The 19,356-nt window shown below is 32.9% G+C and overlaps 2 protein-coding genes across 3 annotated transcripts; one reads left to right on the top strand and one right to left on the bottom strand.

The window, feature by feature from the left end:
* Nucleotides 1-1,873: 1,873 nt before the first annotated feature.
* On the top strand, nt 1,874-10,966 carry LOC11439596 (ARM REPEAT PROTEIN INTERACTING WITH ABF2). Of its 2 annotated transcripts, XM_003610639.4 has the most exons (19): nt 1,874-2,269; nt 2,343-2,500; nt 3,709-3,881; nt 3,966-4,086; nt 4,182-4,256; nt 4,363-4,457; nt 4,678-4,753; nt 5,311-5,418; nt 6,655-6,783; nt 6,893-6,961; nt 7,156-7,215; nt 7,420-7,543; nt 7,672-7,811; nt 8,714-8,777; nt 8,906-8,985; nt 9,273-9,337; nt 9,413-9,530; nt 9,625-9,749; nt 10,496-10,966. In XM_003610639.4, exons 1-19 carry the CDS (start codon nt 2,032-2,034, stop codon nt 10,584-10,586), a joined length of 2,109 nt encoding a protein of 702 aa, XP_003610687.1. In that variant the 5' UTR covers nt 1,874-2,031; the 3' UTR covers nt 10,587-10,966. The 2 variants fall into 2 exon arrangements, with proteins under 2 accessions (XP_003610687.1, XP_039690189.1); XM_039834255.1 differs by lacking the exon at nt 4,182-4,256.
* Nucleotides 10,967-12,943: 1,977 nt separating this feature from the next.
* LOC11439595 (2-hydroxyisoflavanone dehydratase) lies at nt 12,944-14,032 on the bottom strand. Its single transcript, XM_003610637.3, has one exon. The coding sequence runs from the start codon at nt 14,011-14,013 to the stop codon at nt 13,015-13,017; it is 999 nt and encodes a 332-aa protein (XP_003610685.1). The 5' UTR covers nt 14,014-14,032; the 3' UTR covers nt 12,944-13,014.
* Nucleotides 14,033-19,356: the final 5,324 nt, after the last annotated feature.

Here is a 19,356-nt window from a genome sequence, read left to right as displayed (position 1 = left end):
CATTTAATTTGGGAAAGGAGAGTTCTTTCCGGCAGCAACCATGGTGGTGTGTGGTGGTGCAGTGGTGGTGTGTGGTGGTCAAAGTGGTTGTTGAATTTGTGATTTAGTGGTGGTGGTATGGGTGTGTGGGGACATGAAAGAGAGAGTGTGAAAGATAGTATAAAAAAATAATCTAGTGGTTGAGAGAATATGATAGGAATATATTCCTCATTTAATCTAATGGACATGATCAACTTTCCCATGGTGGGAAAAACTCTCCTTTCCCAAATTAAATGGCACCATTTGAGCATGAGCCCAATCCGGATGAAGTTAGTTCATTTCAAACTTCTCACAGTCAACGGTAATCAAATGTTGTTGCAAATTTTTGTTTGACTTCCTGACGACATTTAACTGTCGTTGGAAAATTAAACAAAAATTTGCAATGACAGTTAACTAACATTGGTAAGCGAATTCCCTAAAAAAAACATTGGTAAGCGAATGACAATTATCAAAGGAGTGTAAGAGTCTGTCGAAGCAAAGAAAAAAAAAGTTAATTTTAAAACATTTGTTTAACACGTGTCTGACACTGAAACACGTCTAATGTCAAAGTGTATGTGCCTCGTAGCATATTGGACATTGGGCTTGCTAAGAATTTATGGACTTTGTCTGTGTAGGGCCCAACCATTTCATTGAGTTCGACATATCATACCCAATTTCTAGAAAACAATTTGACAATTGCTTTTCTCATATCTATTGTTTCATAGAAACATATGGAAAAAAACACTCTAATGGTAGTTAACTACCGTTGGCTTATAATTAGAAAATCAATTGTAGTTAATCACCACTGAATTTTTTGGTCATTTCCATATATTTATAGGAAACAATTGATGTAAAAATAGAAGTGTCAATCAATATTTATTTTTTAATTTGCATTTATTGAAGGAATATTTTCCTTATTAATTTTTGGAAATGTTCTTGTGACTGGCTATGTCGCAAGATAAATTCATACACAATTAGGTGTTTTTCGTTGTTCTTATATTTTTTTTTGGTTAAGTAGTTTAGTAGTTAGAATTCACTTTTAAAGTAAATAAATTGGATGTTTGCGGTTCAAACCCCAACCCTACATATAATAATGCATTTTTCATATCAACAAAGCTATGCTGACGGGAACAATTTTTCCAATTGATTCATTGTGCTAGCAATTTATTTTTTGAACCAATTCATACATAACTTTACTTTAATTTAAACTAATGGATGGTGAAATCAATCATTCAACTTAGTATGCCATTGTAGTAGATAATGGGTTCAAACAAGGTTTAATTATATTTTTGTGCTCTTATTCTATAAAATTTGAGAGAAAAAAAAACCCTTTTTTAAGGTTGAAGTTTTTAATCTCTCTATTTGACATTTGTTGTACTTATGGTCAGAACACATGCTTTTCACTTTAAAAATGGTAAATTTAGATACAAAAAGTGGAAATTTATCAACCAAGTGTTGAATTTAAGGACAAAATATCATTTTAGGATTGAAATTATTATTTTTTGGCACCAAAAATCAGTATTTTTAAAGCAAAAAAGATAGTTTAAGACCAAAATTACCACAAATATATAAAAAAAGAACCATATGTTCAATTTGAAAAAAGTAAAATATTTTTGCAAATTTTAAAAAATAGGAATAGAAAGTGTAATTAAACATAAAAAAAAATAATTTTTTGTAAAGTACTCCCATTCGGAGACTATTCACAGCTTGAAACTATTTAATGTGGCCGTTTCTGAAGCCGACACCTTTCCCTCCCATTCAGAGACAAAAGTAAAAAGAAAAACAAATAAAAATAGTGTGTAATTTCTAAACTACCCCTCCGATCTGGTATGCTTATTGCTCATTCATCATCATCTATCTATGTTCAACTTGAAATCCGAAATCCATTTTGTATCACGCTCTTCTCCCTCTCACACCTATCTAACTCTTATCTATCTCACACAGAGAGAGAGAGAGAGAAAGAGAGGGAGAGGAACCTTCTAGACTCTTTCTTCTTATTCTTCTTAACCGTTGATGGAGCTTCTACCATCATCAGAGAAGAAAGGCCAGAAAAGAAAACTGGAACAACAAGAAGAACAATTCCAACAAGTCACACAGATCTCCCTTCCTCTCACCGGAGACGCTCTCGACGCCGTTCTCTCCGACGTCGATCAACACGTTTCAATTCTCCTTTCATCTTTCTCATCCAACGAATTCGATAGAGCTTCCGCTAAACGCGCCACTCACGCTCTCGCCGATCTTGCCAAAAACGGTATCCATCATCTTTTTAACCAACATTTTTTATTTTATTTTTTTTGAATTAAATGATGTTGTTGCAATTGTAGAGGAAATTGTGAATGTCATTGTTGAAGGAGGTGCTGTTCCGGCTTTGATTAAGCATCTTCAACCACCGACTCAAAATGATTCTGTTCAAAAGCCGTTGCCGTTTGAACATGAGGTTGAGAAAGGGAGTGCTTTCGCGCTTGGACTTCTTGCTGTCAAGGTAATTTCACTTCTTACTTATGTCATCGATTTCAAGTTGAGTCGTTGAAATGGAGAACAACTTCAAGAGTTTTATTGGATAGCTGTAAGACCGACTATGTTGTATGGAACATAGTGTTAGTGATGAAGAACTGACATGTGAATGAAATGTGTAGCGGAGATGAGGATGTGTGGTAAGACTAGATGAGATAGAATTAGAAATGACAATATTAGAGAGAGAGAGTTAGGGTGACAGACAACTATAGTAGAAAAGATAGTGGAAAATAAGATTTATTGGTTTGGGCATAGAGAGAAGATCTTTAGATTTTGTAGTACAAAAAGTAAATCAAATGGAGGATAATTCAGATGAGAACTTATAAAAACTACAAGAAAAGCTTTTGAGAAAGATTTAAAGCTTAATTAGTTGTATCAAAATATGGTTTATGATAGAACATTATGTTGTAGTTTGATCCATGTAGCCAACCCCACTTAGCGGGATAAGACTTTGTTTTTGTTGTTGTTGTTGTATTCTGCACACTCATATTAAGATTAAGTGTCTACCACCAAATTAGTCCCTGACTTTGTAGGGCGCTCTCAAATAGGTTTCTGACGTTCTGAATATTTCAAAAAGGTTCTTGATTTTGTCAATTTTTCCTCATATTAGTCCTTCAATGAATATGCTAGGGACTACATTGATAGTAGGTGGAAAACTTAGGGATCAAATTGATAGTAAATTATTAAAATATAAGGACTTAATTGATAATAAGTGGTTAAATATAAGGATCAACTTGACAATTTAATAGAGTCAGAGACCTTTTTGAAATAGTCATAATTTCAGGGACCTATTTCAGACTGTCATACAAAGTCAAAGATGAATTTGGCTACTCTAAGATTATAGTTCTTTGATAGCTATTTGTATTCTATCATGTTTTCTAATTTGAAATGCGGGTTATTCCTTTATTATATTATTAGATTATTCAGGTTAAGGGGGCTAACTTTCACCCCACATTTTCTTTTTTAAAAACTACACAATGTTCAAGAAGTACACTTTTGTATGGCACAAAATTTGTATTTGTTTCGGATGTACTCGTCATGTTGAGATGGAGAAACTTTCTCCCATTTTAGAATTGGTACAGGGAAGCTTACAAGATAATGTTTGAGGGTCTAATATGTAGAATGATTCCTTGGTCATTCCCTAACTAACTATTTTGTTTGAAATGCTTTCTACAGCCAGAACATCAACAGCTCATTGTAGACAGTGGTGCCTTGAAGCATCTTGTTGATCTTTTGAAGAGACATAAGAATGGACTAACATCACGTGCCATTAATAGTCTCATTCGGAGGGCTGCAGATGCGATCACGAATCTTGCTCACGAGAACAGCAGTATTAAAACCCGTGTCAGGTTTGCTTCTTCAAGGACTACCATACTAATGAAATTTACTTTTAAATGAATGATTCTGTTTAATATGTTGATCTCAATGTGTAGGACGGAAGGTGGGATTCCACCATTAGTTCATTTGCTTGAATTTGCGGATACAAAAGTGCAAAGAGCAGCTGCTGGTGCTTTACGAACCCTGGCTTTTAAAAATGATGAAAACAAGAATCAGGTAAGTGGCCTTTTATTGAAAGATGGGGGTTTAGATAAATTTTAATGATATATGAGTATATGAGTAAGTTACATAGCATCGTCATGACGTGTCAGATTGTTGAATGCAACGCTCTTCCAACTCTGATTTTGATGCTTCGGTCAGAAGATGCTGCTATTCATTATGAAGCGGTACTACTAGTTTAGCCTTAATTATAGGTTCTTAATTTGCAATACTGTTGAGTTTGGTCTTTACACTTCTTACTGGGCACATTTCATGAATTTTATCTTATTACAGGTTGGTGTGATCGGAAATCTGGTCCACTCATCCCCCAATATAAAGAAAGATGTTATTCTTGCTGGAGCCTTGCAACCTGTTATTGGATTACTTAGGTAATATTCTCAATTTGAACCCATGAAAAGTACAATGCTCCCTTTAAGCCTTTACCCCCTTCTGCAACCCTACCCTCGACTTGTATTGATATTATGATGTGATTATAAAATTACAATATGTCCAAAGCTCCTTTTTTGATGGCAATAATCTTCCAAGATCAAAATATACAGCTGAGAAGGATATCTTATTAATCTATTCTAATGAGGATCCATGTAACAGCTCCTGTTGCTCTGAAAGCCAGAGGGAAGCAGCATTGTTACTTGGACAGTTTGCAGCGACTGATTCAGACTGCAAGGTAAATATAGACTTTAGTTTTCTAACTAAAAATATACACCTAAGTTTGGTTTTAGAGCAATTGTTCAATAATTCCAACTTCAAATGTTGAATTCTGCATTACTTTTTTTTGGATAGTTAGGTTTTAACTACTGTTTGATGCTGTTAGGATATAGAGTATAGGATAATTGGAGTAGTTAAGAGTTGGTTTGTAGAAGTTAGTTAGTAAGTTGATGTGCTCTTCAGGTGGCTGTTAAGTATTGTTATTTTGGTTTTTCTTAGGAAGTCTTTAAATAGCCCTCAATCGGCAGAGGGGAAAGATAGCTTTTGGAATAATTGAGTTTTGGGACTGGTTGTTCCAGTACGAAAGAAGAGCGCTCCTTTGTAAACCTTTTGTATCTTCTCTTTCAATCTCTCTAAAGAAATAATAAATTCTTCATTTGCTTACAATCTTTATTAATTTGAATCTGTTTTTACACCATTATTCTAGGAATTATTTCTTGCTCAAAGAAAGGATCCTAGCAGATGCTCTGTCTCCAGAATTTAATTCTTATGATCTGTTGATCTTGGTTTTTGTAGGTTCACATTGTACAGAGAGGTGCTGTACGACCTTTGATAGAGATGCTTCAGTCTTCAGATGTTCAGCTCAAAGAAATGTCTGCTTTTGCATTGGGGAGATTGGCACAGGTTATTTGTTTCTTTTGTCTTTTTTCATGTTATTGTACCTGTATGTGCAACTTGAGAGGGTAGTTTCATCACTATATTCATGAAAACCATGGTAGTCAAATCGGGATACGTATCTAGTATCATAAGATACATTTAGCAAAAAAAATATGAGTTAAAATATCATATATAAACTCCAAAATACTTCAAATATCATAATAAAAACTTCAAGATACTTCAAAACTCAAGTCATAAACAAAAATAAATAACATAAAACATCCTTAAACATCTTTTTACTTCATCAGGAACAGAAGAGCAAGGAATAACATTCTTATTTGTCCCAGCAAGATGATTTTTCATCCTTGAAGTACAAGGAATAGCACAGTCTCTCTTCTTTTTTGTCTGCCCCATTAGTGAATAGTTTAAGAACAATAGAATGGAATAGGGTAACAGAGCAGAGGAACAGAGAAAGATGGCAGAAAATAAAGAGATAGAGAAACGAGATATACAGAAACATAGTGGATAATGGGAAGTTGTAAACAGAGAAATAAATCATTGAGTCGTGGGATATTGGAAAGGTTACAAGTTACAGTTTAAGTCTGAAAGGTTATAGTAAAGAATTGAATCGTGGGGTATTGAAAAGTATTGGATACGTTGCAAATTATGGGAAAGGTAACAATTTAATTCCCTTCATAACCTATAAAACTACTTTATTGAAAAAAAAGAATAAGAAGCGGCGCTGGTAAACAGAAAAATAGGAGGAACTACTACACTGGTTTGGGATACAGAGTAAGATACATATCAGTGAAGGGTGTTTTCGTATCGTATCGTAGGATACAAGGTTTTTGGGATACAGAGTGAGATATGTATTGGTGAATGGTCTTCTTGTTTGGTATCGCGAAATGTATCGTAGGATACTTACTACACTGATGGAAATTACCGCGATACATAGAGATACGTATCGGTGAATGGTGTTTTTGTATCGTATCACAATACATATCTTATGTATTGTAGGATACTTACTACCCTGATGGAAACTATCAGTTGTTATTTTATTATGTTGTTTTTGAAGCTGATGAAACCTTCAAAGCATTAAATTCAGTGAGCTTAGATTTGAGCAAGGAAGTGTCTTACTAATATTATATTGTAGCCTTTTAGATTCAAGTTTTATGCACTATTTCCATTTGTAAGCTGAACTACAGAATCCTTTTAACATCATAACCATTTCCTTTGGCCTGAAGTTATTAAATTTTATGTCAGGACACACATAACCAAGCTGGTATTGCACACTCTGGCGGATTAGTGCCACTACTGAAGCTTCTTGACTCAAAAAATGGGTCTTTGCAACATAATGCTGCTTTTGCTCTTTATGGCCTTGCAGAGAATGAGGTAAGATACACTATAAGAACTCTACCACTAAAGATCTTTTGTCTTAATTGTTTAGAAAATTTATTACTGAAAACCAAAGTTAATTTATGTGTTTTACTTTGTGCCGTAGGATAATGTGCCCGACTTTATTAGGATAGGTGGAATTAAGAGATTTCAGGATGGAGAGTTTATAATCCAAGTAAGTTTATCTCTTTAATACCTAGGTAGTAACTCTGGTTTCAGAGTTTCCGCCTTAAACCCTTTTGTTGCCTATATCAATGGGAATTAAATGATATTGGTGATTGCATGCAAATTTTATCTTCATGAACTTGAAACATTAGGCTTTCTGACACCCACTGATCTTTAAGGAAATGCTGTTGTTTTCTATTGTAGGCAACTAAGGATTGTGTTGCTAAGACATTGAAAAGACTAGAAGAGAAGATTAATGGTCGTGTAAGCACAATATCACATTAACTTGTTACTTTACCGAGTTTACTCATCATACTGTAATTAACATGGAAATGACATGGATGCTATTACTTTATCAGTTATAAGTTTAATTAGTTCTATACGACAATAAACCACCAAACCTTATTCTATAAGTTCCAAGTTTCATATTATGATCAAATTTGTAATCTATTAATATTCTCTTTGTAGGTGCTGAACCATTTGTTATATCTTATGAGAGTTTCTGAAAAGGCATTCCAAAGACGAGTTGCTTTGGCTCTTGCTCATCTTTGTTCTGCAGATGACCAGAAAAAAATATTTATTGACCACAATGGTATGCATATCCCTAGTCAACCCTTTTGCATTAGTGTCATGTCTCTTGTTTCTTGTCTATAAAATCCTTTTTATGGATATTTTGTTGCTTATTTTATTCTGTTTGAAGTCGAGCATCTGTTCATGCAGGGCTGGAGTTGCTTATTGGACTTCTTGGCTCATCTTGCCCTAAGCAGCAACTTGATGGTGCTGTGGCTTTATTCAAGTTGGCCAACAAAGCTATGACTCTGTCTCCTGTAGATGCTGCTCCTCCATCCCCAACACCTCAGGTTAGCTTATAATTAATTTGCTTCTTCTTCTTCAGGGTTTATAATCTCACTGCTTTACTTCAGGGTTTATAATTTTCATTCCACTATTTTCATAATCACAGGATCTCAATGCTTTACTTACATGGTGTTTTTTGGTCAAAATTTTATTTCGTTTATTTTTCTCGATGGTGTGGGAAAACTTTGTTTCTTCTGATTTTGGTTTTACCCTTATTGTTCTCATAGGAACTTTGTGCAATCACATGCTTAAGATGTGTTAGCTGTGAGATCTTTACCTATTTGAATCTTGTCATTGATTAAATTTTTGGGAAATGCTGAAGAGTGCCCTTAAAGCATTGGTTAAGAGGACAAAAATAGAATTGTTGTATTGGAAAATGGTGAAAAGTAATGAATTTAACCTTTTAAAAGTTAAAAAATTGTTGAATCCATTGTAAACCTGCTAATTTTGGTTTCCTTAACAACTGCTAGCATAACCCTAATTTTTTTTTATGCTGGCAACAATCTGACCTCACCCTATTTGCGCATATTCTGTGTTTGCCATGTTTTGAACTTATGATATCTCTTGGCATTTGAAGTTGAAATGAATATCTAGTAGTGTTGTCAAATAGCAGCCATGGAAGATTGTGGTGGTGGTTTTATTTTTTACAACCACAATGGCCAATTTGTGAAGGGTGGCAGCGCTGTAGTGTTGTATAGTTTGGCTTTCCACCATGGTCTGCCATCCACAGTCGATAAAACTGTTATCTAAAAGTGACGGTGTCGAGTTATGAATATATGCTACATTTAATTAATTGGCATCTGATGTCTAGTTTCATCCTTTCTCCTTACTTTCCGCCACGTCTAAATGATTCTGGATAAGTTGCTTTTAATGTTGGAATATTTATCATCCTAGACTATCCTTGCAGGTCTATTTGGGGGAGCAGTATGTAAACAATGCTACCCTGTCCGACGTTACATTTTTGGTTGAAGGTTGATACTTTCTATCCATATCGTTTAATTCTCATGAATGTTTCTTGAAAAATAACTTACCTGAAATGTAGTGTCATAGCTTCAGTTGACATTTGTATATAACTAGGTATCTCTATACTTTGCTGCAGGTAAACGGTTTCATGCTCATAGAATCTGTCTACTTGCATCTTCAGATGCATTTCGTGCGATGTTTGATGGTGGTTATAGGGTGGGTATATTTCCTCTCTCTCCTCCCTTGATTCTTGTTACTGTTGATTATCTACCAAAAAGGAAACTCCTTTATTGATTTCTCTCTACGAGAAACATATTTATCACCTACTATTTTGGTTTTAATGCTTTCTCTTCCATGCGAAAACTTTTGTCGGATATTTCAGATTTGGCTTTTGAATTGAATGGTGAATTTTAAATTTAGCAATAAAAGTTTCTGTTGAAATTTTAATACAAAGCTAAAATCCATGTCCTTGATTGATATACAATTCTTTTATTCTATTACAGGAGAAGGATGCAAGGGACATTGAGATTCCAAATATTAGATGGCAGGTCTTTGAGCTTATGATGAGGTCTAACCATATGCCTTATGGAAGTTTGTAATGATTTGAGGACAACTTAAATCTCACTGTTTACTCTTTGTCCAGATTTATCTATACTGGATCAGTTGATGTCACTCTTGAAATTGCTCAAGATCTCCTCCGAGCAGCTGATCAATATCTCTTGGAAGGGCTTAAGAGACTATGTGAATACACGATTGCACAGGTTAGCTAAGTGAATTGGTTTTGCTAGAGTATTGTTTCGTGAACTAATATTAGAATCAAAAGTGAAGTCCTCATTACTTGAGTTTTTGCCACAGCATGTATCACTCGAGAATGTGTCAAGTATGTATGAACTTTCAGAAGCCTTCAATGCTACATCATTGAGACACACGTGCATCCTTTTTATCTTGGGGCACTTCGATAAATTAAGTGAAACGCCAGGGTATCTATCTGAATTCCTCAATCTTATGCTTCTTGCTTTTTGTAGAATTCTCTTTTCCCTTGGAATGTGTAAAAGACACTTTTTTATAAATTTATCAGGCAATCTAAATTAATTATGTATCTACGATTATATATATTTTTGAAACAAAATATCTAAGAATCTTGAATAAGCTATAGGTTTTAACAGTCTTTATTATTGTTGTAGTTTTGTCAAATATGTTGACCTAAAATGAATCCATATATTGAAAGTTTCTGGCGAACAGTTACATTCTTTTAGAGGTCTAAAAGAAAATTATACAGGTGTTATACATATTAATTAACAAGGAGTAGGTCTTTACAATCATGCACCATTTCACCTTTTGAGTAAAGGTTTCTCAGATAGATACAAAATGAGGACAAGTGAATGGTTTTCTCAACATTTGAAGAAAATAGGTTTGGGGACGGTTCCTTTATCCATCTTGCTTGGTTTTATTTTACCAATATGATAAACTGCGGTCTTATACGTTACACCGTCGTATAGTTAGATACAGACACCAACCTTCGCTTTGAAATAAGCTGAATAAGTAAGTCTTAGTTGGTCAGTTTTTTTCTCTCTCATGTGTGAAGAGTTTTATTGTCAGTTAAAGCATTTGTTGGGGGCATGGTTGCTTCCATATACTTCATTCATGAATATGATAATTGAAGTTCACGTTTAATATTACATTGGTTCTTAAATTTCTAAATTCTGCTTGTGCCAAATGTTTGCAGGAACTCTGATTTAATTCAGCGTACAATACCAGATATCCGCAATTACTTTGTTAATGCTCTTACAAAGGGGAACTCCAACATCCAGGCGTAGCATGTGCCATTCTTACTTCTAACAGATTGCAATGTACATAATATGCAGATGTTATTTATTGAAGTGTGAGGTCTTCTGGATTCAGAACAACATGGTTTTGAAGAAATGTCCAACACCAAGTGGTGTATGTTCTTTTTTGATGATGTGTCTCTCTCATCTGATTTTAATGTCGATGTCATAGATGTAGCACACATGACCTTCACGAACATTGTTTTTTTTCCTCCTGCAAGATTGTGATGGTTATGAATTAATTGTTCTCTATCTCAATCGATTTTCCTTTACAATTGTTGAGTTTATGATTATGTTACAGGTTACCCAATCATTTCATGTATATATGACAATTAGTCGTTTGCAAGAAAGTTGCGTTGATGGTCTGGTTATGTAGTCTTTTAGTTGTTTTCTGACATAAAAAGGTGTTGTTAACTAATGTTACAAATACATCTTTTATGTATGCATGAGCTTATAATTTTGTGAACAACCATTTGTAACAATCATAAATTTACAAGGAAAAATAGGCATTAACACGGAAACTAATGCAATAGAGAAAGTAAAAACATAATCATACTTCATACTTACTATAAACACTAATTAGGTCAAGCTATAACTTAACCCTAATCCTAATCCCACTTTCCCTCCCAAATCCTCAAGGTCTTTGAGATCACTTAATTGTTTAAATTGCATTTTCTCTTCTATTAGTCCTTATGTTCCTGGCTGGTCTGCTGTTCTGTTCTGAGTTTGTGGGAGGGTTGCGGTCCCGTCTAGCATTTGCTGGTGGCTTTGAGGCTTCCTTTGGCGATTGCAGCTTCTGTGTGCTTGGAGTTTTTGTGTTTTCTATTGTTTTTTTTTGGCGTTTTAGCCTTGCTGCTGTCATGTTTTAGTGGTGCTGACAGTTTGGGGCTTTTTTTTGCTTGCTAGGAATTATCAGGGATTATGCCCATATGCATTTGTATTTTGTACTTTGTTCTATTTGCAAGCTGAGTATTTCTCTTACTAGCTTTGATTAATAAAATTTTGCCGTGATATACTCAAAGATGTCTAAGTAAATGAAGTGGAGGAGAATTCAAAACAAGATATAACAAGAGTTGTATAAATTGCAAAGATGAGGTTTAAAAAAACAATGCTTTTATAAGATGAATTTAATCTTTCTTTTTATTTATGTGATAATTTTTTAATGTCCGAGTAATACAAAGATATTTGGTCTTCCATTCTTGCTCACCATGTCAGCTTCTATCTTGCAAATTTCATAGCAATTGGTTTATATTGTTAACTACTATCTTATTATTGGGATGCAGGTTAAGTTGTACATGCTTTCTCTTATCACGGTGTCAAACTTTTAAGAGAATCTCTGACATTGTTATCATATTTTGCTATTGGAATACAACATAAAGATGTCATAAATGAAAATTTATGATTTGTAATTTAAAACAGAAAATTTTAACCGGCTATATTAACTAAGTTAAGCCAATGAAAGTTGGCTCATTTAATAAGTAATTGGCGTAAGGCTTGAATCAAGTTTCAAAGGAGTCAATTTTTGTTTGTTTTATTTGCAATGACTATTGACAAGAGTTACTTTAAGAGATGGGTTGAATACCTAAAAAAATAAAATGGGTTAAAGATACCGATAATCGGTGATGAATGTGAAATTACTAATGTCACTTCAAAATGTCGTTAATAGAGTATTTCGTAATGTATGATAATTAATGTAAAATGTACTAATGTCACTTCAAAATGATATGACTAATGTAATACATTTTTATCATGTGACTATTTCACATTCGAACACGTGCATTTATATCAATGTCGTTTTTTATTATGATATCTTATTCGAACACGTTTTAGTAGGTAGGACCCGTGCAAATGATTTTACAAATCATTTCTTTACTTTTGTTTATTAAGTCTAAAGTATTAAGTCATTACGGAAAGTTTTGTTTTCTTTGATCAAATTTGGTCAGGTTTTATTTTTTTTCAAACAGTTTTTTTTCCTTCATAATTTGGTGTACATGTTTGGTTCGAATATTGAATTGGTGTCGATGCATCGATTATTTTCCGCACCACTACATGACAGCGTTGAACGGTGCAATTTCATCAATACATGGATCAAAATAAAACCTGAAAAGAATGAATCGATCTCCTAGAAAAGAATAAAATGATATTCAAAATTAAAATTTTAAAATTTGAAATATAAAAATCAATGGCGTTGGTATCTGTGGAAAAAAACATCAATGGTGTTGGTAGACGAAGGTGTGTGTGGCATTGCCACGAAATGCAAAGAGGTTGAAAGGGATGAATGAACTGATGCTATGCAATGCTCCTGATTTAACAACATTTAGGAATTATCAGTAATTAACCAAGAAATATTTATTACAAATACAATACCAGATTTTATTTATTATTACAAAGGAGAATGATGACATGAAAGTTTCTTCTTTCACTGACGAAGAAAATCAACCAAAACTTTAATGAATCTTTTAGATTGGTCAGTTTCAAGATCATACATGTAATAAACATGATCCTCATCTTTCTCTTCAAAGAATTCCACTTCCCCTTTCCATCCACTCTTCTTCACAGCCTCAAAATATCTTTCTGATCTGTCCCTAAAGAGAAGTTGATCCTTTCCAGCAGCAGTAATAAGCATCCTGGAACAACCAAGTGTAGCCAAACTAGGTGCCCCAGAAGCCAATGGATTGATCATAGGGTTATCTAACCCACCAGGAGCAGAAGGGTATGCAAACTTCCAAATCCTAGACTGTAAAGTCTCCTCAAACCCTATAACAGGTTCTTCCCCTATTGGTTTTGCACCCCAAAAGTAAGGGTGGTTAAGATAAGCACCAAATACTTTAACACCACCAGGTAAATCCTCGACACCAGCACGCATAGCAACGTTGTGACAAAGATTACCACCACTACTATCACCACCAATGAAAACTCTATTGAAATTACCATGATTGATTATCCAAGGGTCACTGTTTATGGGATTTTGAGTTGCATGAGAAGCAACCCAATAGAGACCATCCCAACAATCATTATAACCTGCAGGAAGATAATGCTCTGGAGCATTTCTATGTTCTATGGAAGCAATCAAAATATTTGCTTGAGAAGCTAAGAGGTTACAATATGCATGGTGGATGGATGAATATGCTGATTCAAAGCTGAATGCACCACCATAAAAATAAACCAAGATGGAGAGTTTTTGGTTTTGATCATTGGTTTGTGTTAGTTTTGGAAGGTAAAGTCTAGCAGTGAGGTAAGGGTCATTGGAAAAGACAATGTCTTTGGATGAGACACCAGTTTTAGGGTCCTCTTGTTGTGGAGGAACAATTGGAAAGTTTCTTAGACGATCTATGGTGCCATCATTATAGACAACCAAATGAGGGAGCAAGTTGTGAACAATTACCTTGTTACTATTGCTTTCTGTGTTGGAAGCCATTTTGATCAAGCATGCAATGTTGAAGATGGATGAATGAGTTCACAACACCTTGTGCAATTTATATATGTGTCAATTATATTTTTAGATAAGCATGAATCATTAATTTAGTTTGACCAACGTCTTTTTAGGATTTATTTTATCAGCTTAAAATATATGTGGACTATCTTTTTAGCATAAGCATGAATTTAGATAAGAATGAATTTCCTTTTTTAAAAAAATAAGCATGAATTGAGACAACGTTTGGACCAACATTATTTAGGTAAAAAACTTTCAAGGATTTTTTTTTTTGGAAAATAGGCAAAAATGATAATAGTCTTTAAAAACTCACGTATATAAGTGGAGGAACAATTATGTGACCAATAGTCTTTAAAAAAAAAAGATAAGGATGAATTTATACCATGTATGTGACCAACATTGTCTAAAAATTCACAAAGTTAACAATTTCAACATTTTTATTAGTTGATCTTATATTTTCGGATATATGATATTTTAACTATATGGAACTAAATAAAATATTGTTCTTTATTGAAAATATGTCAAATATAAAACATAAAATAAATTTACAATGCATTTCAGCTACAAATATGTTATTTGGACAAACAATTTCCATTGTATATAAACCATTTCAGCTACAGTTATGAAGAAAAAAATTAAAACTTGAAAATCTAGTAAATATACGGGGGTTGTAATCAAATCAATGTCAAAAATTATATTTATTTTACTATATACATTTAAAAATTATCTATACTATCAAAATATACAATAAAGGGAAATGCTTAATTGTACGGATATATATTTATACGAAATTTCACGGATATATTAAAATTTACTGTAGCACACACCGCTTCTCCTTTCCTAAAATGAAATTTCATCCCCATGTGGCTCACATCTGCACCTCTAAATTTTCACCACTGCACGTATTTTTTGCGATGTGGCCTTGGCAATTTTTGACTTGGAGAAAAAACAATTTTCTAAATTGTTTATGGTGACTTTGGGATCGAGGATAACTATCACCGATTCATATTTCTTTGTAACTTTGAAAATTATTATGATCCTTTTGTCCCATGCTTCTAATACAATCCAATTCGAGTTGGGATCACACTTCAGAAATTAAGAGAGAAAGCTAGAGATAAAAGAAAGAAAATTCATTATATTTTTCATTAATTCTCATAATAAGGCATACAATGATTATATAAACTTGTGCATACTCATAATAAGATAAGTGTACCCTAACCTACTCAATATTATCCCCTAACAATATATCTTATGGATCCTTCTAGATTAAGGTGAGTCATAATAACATCTAGAATTAGCCGAGTCACTATATTAATGCTCCTTATTCTAAATATCCTATCAGTTTCCCCTTGGTTTTACCAAATGTGTAAAGCTTATCCCCTCACATTAATTTGAAAGAGAGATAAATGTATAAGTGAGAGTATTTTTTTGGGTTACATTGAGTGGAAGTATAAATGTATAACTAAAGAAGAATGGATTTATCCAGAAGTCCTAGTTCAACTGGCAAAATGCCGAAATTGTTAGGTCGGATGTCATGATCGGGGTTCGAACCCCGATACCTCCACGTGTGTGTGTGAGTTTATAATGACTTTGCCATTTCGTCTATCTACCAAAAAAAAAAAAAAAGAATGGATTTTTTTTTGTATGAAATTAAAAAAGGGATGCATTTTCTCTTAGGGTCCGTTTGGTTCGAGAATTAGGAGGGGAGGGATTTTTACGGAGGGGAGTGGAGGGGAGATATTTTTAATTAAAAGTGTGTTTGGTTCACAAGGGGAGGGGAGGGATTTTAACAGTATTTTACCGTTTTACCCTTAAACTTAATTAAATAAAAGAAACTGTTTGTTTTTACGATTTCAGAAACTGACAAAGACAAGCACACATCTAAGCCGCTATTTTATCTTAAATTGGCTCATGTATTTTGCTCCAAGCATATAGATTAATGTACAGAAAAATAAAGCCAAGATTTTACACAACAAGACATGTAGGATCGGTGAATTAACAGTGAAAAAAAACACTACTAGGTTGTGATTATCCTATTTTAGCTAGAAGTGAAGATTTGCATTTTATATAAGCTGTATCTGATACTCCAACAACAATAAGTATCAATAAAAATAATGCACAGCTTTGAGGATGGATAATGTAGTGTGCCAACAGGAACAAGTTCAATAGCCAGCATCAGCCTTTAAAAAAATAAAATAAATGGCCTGCATGTTTGAGAGAGGTTTTAAGTGGGAACATGTGAAATGTAAACATGTCCTGAGTTTTTACTGTTCGTTTGCCTGTAGGCTGTAGCTATTTTATGCAAAATTTTATTTGTATATTTCTGTTCTCATGGTAAATTATTTTATTTTTTTAAAACTATGTGCGTTTTTAGTGAATTTCATTTTCAATTTGATTCAATGATTACGAGTTATATTCAGCTAATCCGATAATAGTAAGGTTGTGTAGTGAAAAAAAATTCTGGTCAAGATTTTACACAACAAGACATGGATAGGTGAATTAACTGTGAAAAAAAAACAAGCAACAACAAGTATAATAAGCTGAATTAAAATAAAATAATAATAATAATAATAAAACTTCAACGATTTCATCAAAAAAAAAAGACTTCAACGATTTTAAAAGTGAAAAAAAAACAATACTCTCAAATGAATGGATCAATACCATAAGAAAAAACACACTATGAAACAAACAAGCCACCGTAAGGATAAAGCAACAATTTAAACAATAAAGTTCCAACAACGATAACGATTAAACAAGGATAATAAAGTAGCGAATCAATAACGATGTAATTAATAATACTACGATATAGACAATGAGATGATGAAATTACTCACAATTCACTTTGGAGGAAGCCTCAAGCAGTCGTTGACAACAACAAAGTAGTAGTAAGAGCGGTTTGTACATCTAACAAATAAGAGTGGTAGATTATATAATAATAAAAATTGTTACAAGGAAAATATAACAAAATAATAATAATAATTGTTACAAGAATAAGATAACCTAATAATAATAATAAGATTGTTACAAAAATAATATAATCTAATAATAATAAAAGTTGTTACAAGGTTAATATTGAGATTTGAAATTAATTTAAGGATAATTATGGCAATGCAATAAAATTTTAAAGAGATTTGCTCTCCTCCCCTTCCCTTCCCTTCTAAAAATTGAACCAAACACTTCAAATTAAAAATCTCCCCTCCCCTCCAAAACTCTCGAACCAAACGGACCCTTAAGGGCGCATTCGTGAAAATTCGTACGCACAAGTCCCGTACTGTTTAGCACTTAAAACTTCTCTAGAAAAACACAAATACAATAAAACTATTGTACCAAAAAAAATACTATAAAAATATAGACCAAATGCTTCTCATATATATATTGTTTTTGGTAAAATTCTACTAACTACTATTTACACACTTCCTTAAAAAAAAAATATTTACACAATATAGTCACGTGATAACCCATCTTACAATCAAAGACACGTTTAATTCGGATGCCTATCACACTAATTTTTTAATTTCAAAATCCATATTAATATGTAGTAAACAATAAAAAAAAGTAAGGTTATTATTTTTATTTTTTTGAAAGAAGAAAGGAAGTTTATTATTGTTTACTACATATTGTATATCAGGGATATATTGTCTCGATATTTTTGGATTTTTTTTTAAGGAGTCTCAAATAATAAACTTCCTTTCTTCTTTCAAAAAAATAAAAATAATAACCTTACTTTTTTTTTGTTTGACCAACTTCTTTTTTTAGGATTTGTTTGATCAACTTTTTCTTTTGACTGGTTTGTTTGATCAACTTTTTTTGACTGGATTGTTTGATCAACTTAAAAGGCAGTTTATTGTGAACTTTTAATTTACTCAACTATCATAAAAAAATATTTAATGCTTTCATGTGTTTTCTTAAAAAAAACTACAATTGTGTTATTTGGACAAACAATTTTCTGGCACCTCAATATTGTACCCTTTGAAAATGGACATCAATCACAAGGAGAGTAAAAAACAACCCAAAAAAGAGAAAACACAATTTAAAACTCGAAATCAGTATAAATATACATATACATACTGTGTTTGTATCGAAATCTATATAAAAAAATATTAAAAATCATTTTATTCCACGAGCTTATCTCAGTAGATAGGAACAATGCTTAATATATGCAGGAGTTGGGGTTCGAAGACCGGATAATCAACTTCTCCATATTTAAAATGTGTAAACTCTATCCACTAAACTAGATAGAAAAAAAGTAATTTTGAGATTGAAAAATTCGTCATATGATAGTTGAAATTTCCGTCCCAAAATATTTTTAGAACGGAGTTTGCAAAAATACATTCCATCTTAATTAAATCGCTTGTCAAAAAAAACTTAGGACGAAATATTTAACTTTGTCGCAATTTTAGGACGGAATATGGGACAGAAAATAAATAATTTCATTGGTAGAATTCTTATATCGGCCGTTACAAACTTTGTGATTGATTCAAAATTCCGTCTTAATTTGATGTTTTTGTTGTAGTTGCAGCTACAATACAAATATAGACGGAATACGTGTCCAAATAAGATTGTTAATTTTTGGTAAAATTATCCACATAAAATTACTATTTTTCATGTAGAAATTCTCGAAATAAAATTCTACTTAACAACTTTTTTATGGAAAGGAATGCTGCTAGCTATTTACACCCAACTTACAATCAAATACACTTTTAATCGGATGCAAATCACACTATTTTTGTTTTTACATTCAAAACTCATTGATTCAAATAATTTCATGTATATATAATAAACAACAACAACAATAATAATCGGCGTCTGTTTGACTTGGTAGAAAACAAGTTGCTGTCAATGGCTGCGATGTGTGGTTTGGGTTGGGAGAAGGGATGGAGTACGTACGTGACAGTGGCAGCATATGTTATGGCTAGGGGTGTTCGCGGTGCGGTTTGGTTCGGTTTCAAGCATAATAATCATCCAAACCGCGAGAGAGAAAAACATACGGTTTGGTTTGGTTCGGTTGATTTTTAAAAAGTCATCCAAACCAAACCAATGCGGTTTGGATTGGTTCAGTTGATGCAGTAAATCGCGAGATAAATAAAAAAATTACATTAACTCTAATATTGCCAACTAGTACCAAGCAATTTTAATTATTCAAAAAAAAAACTTGAAGTTCCAAAATAGCATTACAATACCAATAAAAGTTATTTATCTAAAATAACATTACAGTACCAAAATAATATTTAAGAATTAAAAAAGAACAACTTGAAGTTCCAAAGTAACACATTATCATGACTCCAAAATAATAACAACTTGATAGTCATATCTAAAGTTAAAAAACAA

The sequence above is a fragment of the Medicago truncatula genome, chromosome 5, assembly GCF_003473485.1.
Source record: "Medicago truncatula cultivar Jemalong A17 chromosome 5, MtrunA17r5.0-ANR, whole genome shotgun sequence".
Taxonomy (NCBI): domain Eukaryota; kingdom Viridiplantae; phylum Streptophyta; class Magnoliopsida; order Fabales; family Fabaceae; genus Medicago; species Medicago truncatula.
This window is presented reverse-complemented; position numbering and strand designations above follow the sequence as displayed.

Excerpts from the sequence above, each read along its gene's own strand:
- LOC11439595 (XM_003610637.3), bottom strand. The coding sequence starts at position 14,013 with ATGGCTTCCAACACAGAAAGCAATAGTAACAAGGTAATTGTTCACAAC.
- LOC11439596 (XM_003610639.4), top strand. The coding sequence starts at position 2,032 with ATGGAGCTTCTACCATCATCAGAGAAGAAAGGCCAGAAAAGAAAACTG. Across the intron at positions 7,812-8,713 it reads CTCCATCCCCAACACCTCAG|GTCTATTTGGGGGAGCAGTA; the intron begins GTTAGCTTATAA and ends CTATCCTTGCAG. Across the intron at positions 8,986-9,272 it reads TGTTTGATGGTGGTTATAGG|GAGAAGGATGCAAGGGACAT; the intron begins GTGGGTATATTT and ends ATTCTATTACAG.